Source organism: Lucilia cuprina, unplaced genomic scaffold (genome assembly GCF_022045245.1).
Source record: "Lucilia cuprina isolate Lc7/37 unplaced genomic scaffold, ASM2204524v1 Scaffold_1416, whole genome shotgun sequence".
Taxonomy (NCBI): Eukaryota; Metazoa; Arthropoda; class Insecta; order Diptera; family Calliphoridae; genus Lucilia; species Lucilia cuprina.
In genome coordinates, this window is record NW_025806364.1 from 1 (window position 1) to 4,265 (window position 4,265).

A 4,265-nucleotide genomic window follows, 5' to 3' on the forward strand; every position below is an offset into this window, starting at 1 on the left:
AATAACAAAAACAACAACACTAATGATGATGTTATTTGAAAAGTTGATGTTGGGTAAATTTTTTCGTTATAACAAATCGATTATAATACATCACAAGCACTTAACCTAAATAACGCACCGTGATAGCTTGAAAAAAGATAAAGAAAACTTACCTAATGGCATATTGCCGCCAGAAGCAGTGCGCAACCATAAAACATCAGGCATTGGATCACCGCCAACACGACAAGGGAAAGTCACTGATGAACCCTCCAAAACGGTTTGATCATGTGGGCCACGTATAATAAATGGTTTAACTGTGAAGGATGGAAACAAAAAAATCTTTTATAGTAGAAAGCATTGAACATAGGGGGAGAAAACAAAATGAAAGGTAAATTTATTAAGAAAATCTTAATATTGTTGGTATAGGTTTCTTTTTAGATTTTCCACTAAATTAAATATGACATTTGATTTCTCTTTTCTCTATTATAATATCAGCATAATTTCTATAAATAAAAATATTTAGTTTAAAAAATTTTTCTAACTTACTGTGAACTTTTAAGGTGGCCATTGTAGACTCTCGTATGCCTACTGGATTTTTGGCAATACACTGATATTGACCCTCATCACTTTGACGGGCATCTTGTATGGCTAAATTGCCACCATCTACTATGCGTATTCTCTTCGTCGATTCCATATCTAAGATTTGACCACTTTTTTTCCAAAATACCACTGGTTCGGGTACACCACGTGGTGCGGCACATTCCAAGAGAGCCGTATCACCCTGTGCTATGCGTGTATTTTGCGGTTCAATACGAAATTCATCACGAAGAACTAAAAGAAATATAAGAAGAAAATGAAAAGTTAAAGGTTAAAGTTCGTTGAAAAATATGTATAAAAAAATGAAATCAATTTATTTTTAAAGCCACCTACAACTAAACAAATATTCTGCCCACTTAAGTATATTTATATGCGAATGAAATATGTGGCAGTGTGAGCTTTTAAGGATAACAAACACAATTAATAGTTTATTTGGTTTAATGTTGATGTTTCTAACATAATGAAATAACATTGATCCTATTGATGTAATGGAAGTTACTTGCTTATAATTCCAACACAATAGATAATAACAAACAAGACCCGTTCCAATGACAATTGGATCTTCGCTTCGGAATGACCTGAGTCATACTCGGCCAAAGATTGTCAACCCAGCTGTATTAACTGAAGTTTTTTTCCCCAGAAAAGAACTATCGACAACAGTAGAATAGTTACAACAACAACAAATAAGACCTGGAATACCCCACAATTTTTCTGAAAAAGTAATTCCGAGTTCAAAAAGAATGTATGTGATATAACTGTCAAATACCTACAAAATCCTGAGATACAAATACAGTAACTTTGCTGAACCTGAACCGACTTTTAATTTCTCAGCAAGAAGACCCTGAGGACTTTAGTGGGTTAGTTAGATAGTTAGTTAGTTAGTTAGTTAGTTAGTTAGTTAGTTAGTTAGTTAGTTAGTTAGTTAGTTAGTTAGTTAGTTAGTTAGTTAGTTAGTTACTTAGTTAGTTAGTTAATTAGTTAGTTAGTTAGTTAGTTAGTTACTTAGTTAGTTAGTTAATTAGTTAGTTAGTTAGTCAGTTAGTTAGTTACTTAGTTAGTTATTCATATTATAAGTTTTCCCTTCCTAAAAGGCTTTTGGGTTCGCCATCAATGCAGACTAACAAATATACGGTGTGAACTAGTAACAACTTTTTATACCCTACACCACTATAGTGAGGATGTTTGTGCTGATATTTGTAACTCACAAAAATATTGGCCCGTCCGTCTGTTCGGCTGGCTGTCCAAGTAAATCTGGTGCGCAATGTACAGGCCGCAATTTTTAAGATAATTTGATGAAGCATGTTTTTTGGCACAGTGACGCAGCCTATTGAAAATGGTTAAAATCGGTCCATTATTTCACCTAGTCCCCATACAACCGTACCTCCCGATTTGGACTTTTTTTTGTCATAATTACGTCAAATATTCTATTATCTCTCTAAAAACTGACACAAATAAGTTTTTTTTTATAAGTGTAAATGAGACTGCAGATTTTCGTAATGATTGGCCCTTATTTGACCCCAGCCCCCATACAACACTCTTTCCAAAAATGTCTTTAACGTCCAAAATTGACTTGTAACCATTTGTATCGCAATGAAACTCAACAAAACTAACTTTTATTTAAAAATATATCCTTTTCCCAAATTTACCGAGTATCGGCCCTATATAAAGCCTATATAAAGGAATTAAGGTAAAATTCAACATAAAAGTTTCTTTATGAAAGATAAAAATATAGTCATGGTGTAGGGCCCGACTATACTTTCCTACTTGTTTTTAACTAAAGATCGAAACCGATTTAATGTTTCATTTTTAATCTTAATTAATATTTCCCTAATATTTTTTGTTTTTGATGGTATGTCTGGGAATTTCTATTCAATAAACTCATATTCACAATTTTTTCATTTCCTTCTATTTAATTTATAGTGAAAAAAAGTTGTGAAAGTATTTGAAAGTATGAGTGGCTGCTTTTATATACTTATACATTCATATAAATATGTATATGAATATACTGTCACATATGAAGGCGTTTTATATTTTTAGAATTTTATAAATAACATATAATCTTTCGACTAGACATGTACATATATATGTATATATCTGTATTCTCCATTCATTTTTAAAGATTATTAGTCAAGTTTATTTTTGGGTTGACATTTTTTGTTTGCCTCGTTGATTCTTTTTAATTCTTTCAATTCTAAGTCTTCCTTTTTTGCTTTGTGGTACATAAAGAGATTATTGTATTTTTTTTTTTTTTTGTTTTATATTATTTCCTTTTTTACTGATAGGGACTATTATATTTGCATAAAAGATTTTTGGGTTATAAAAAATAACATTTAAGTTTTTCTTTAATAAATTTAGTTATACGAAAATTCAAAATCTTTTTAAAATTATATTTAATTTTTAACATAAACTAAAGATTTGCTTTAATTATTCTTTAAACTTTCAACCTTTAGATTTAATTACTTTTGCGCAACCATTTTTCTAATTGTTGAACAACATTAAATAATCCTGTTAAAAATCATATTAAATTTACTAATAACGGACAACTAAAATTAGATTCGAAACGACAACAAATAAGAATTTATTTAATTCACATTAAAGCAAAATACCAAAGAAAAAAAAACTATAAAACACAGTCATATATAAATATATAAAACGAAGGAAAACTAAGAGAAGACGAAAAAATAAACATTAACTTGACACTGAGTCTACATATACATACTCTACACATGTCAACTACATAAATTTACAATACACCAATATCATAATGTCCCTTTTTCCAAATGAGTGAAAGTCTAGGAGGTGGTGGTCATTTTCAATTTAACACCCAAAAGGAGGAGTAGCAATACTAACGGTGACACTACACTATAACATTAACTACAAAGGACTGCTAGGGAGGACTTTAATAAGTACTACAACACATACCATCTGTATGAAACAGTCATACTATACAGTCATACAATTTGTAAATGGAAAAGGAGCAAAAAGAAAGATATACTAAAGTCTATAAGTATTGAACGATGATTAAATTTTTACACCAGAAAAATCAATTACAATAATGTCTGTCTAAGGACTAGAACGAGCTGTATTTGTAAATAACAATTGTTAGACTACGACAATATAATGAAAATATGTACAAAACTCTTACTACCAAATCAAAGACTAAATGTAGTTGAATGTTGGTTTGATGGCTATTAAAATAGATGTAGGAGGTAAGAGGAAAATAATAGCAACAAATACTGTAAATCACTTACAAAACAAATAAAGTGAAGTAAAAGAGACGAAAAAATAACATAGAAATGAAATAAGAAACTTTAACATGCGAGTGGACAGAGAGAGATAGAGAGCGATGAACAGACAGACGACATGTATGTTTGTGGCTTTAATTCTTTTGATTTTCTATGCTGGTCATATAAGTATAAACATATATGGGGAATTTTCTATTGCAAATAATTATTTGCTAAATATGCTTAGTTCATATAAAGTCAGTCCAAAAAAAACTTTTTCTGTAATGAGTTTTATGATACTATATACCACTATATGGCTATACCCTCTACCTGAAGTATACGGATTAAGAAACGCTTGTAAATTAGTAAGTTAGTAAGTTAGTAAGTTAGTAAGTTAGTAAGTTAGTAAGTTAGTAAGTTAGTAAGTTAGTAAGTTAGTAAGTTAGTAAGTTAGTAAGTTAGTAA

At 30.1% G+C, this 4,265-nt stretch overlaps 1 protein-coding gene across 1 annotated transcript; it reads right to left on the reverse strand.

The window, feature by feature from the left end:
- Window positions 1-152: 152 nt before the first annotated feature.
- Window positions 153-810, reverse strand: LOC111676732 (protein sax-3; the record flags this gene model as incomplete). Its single annotated transcript, XM_046955909.1, has 2 exons — window positions 153-293; window positions 526-810. Coding segments are annotated over 2 exons (426 nt in total), but the record flags the coding sequence as incomplete, so codon positions are not given.
- Window positions 811-4,265: the final 3,455 nt, after the last annotated feature.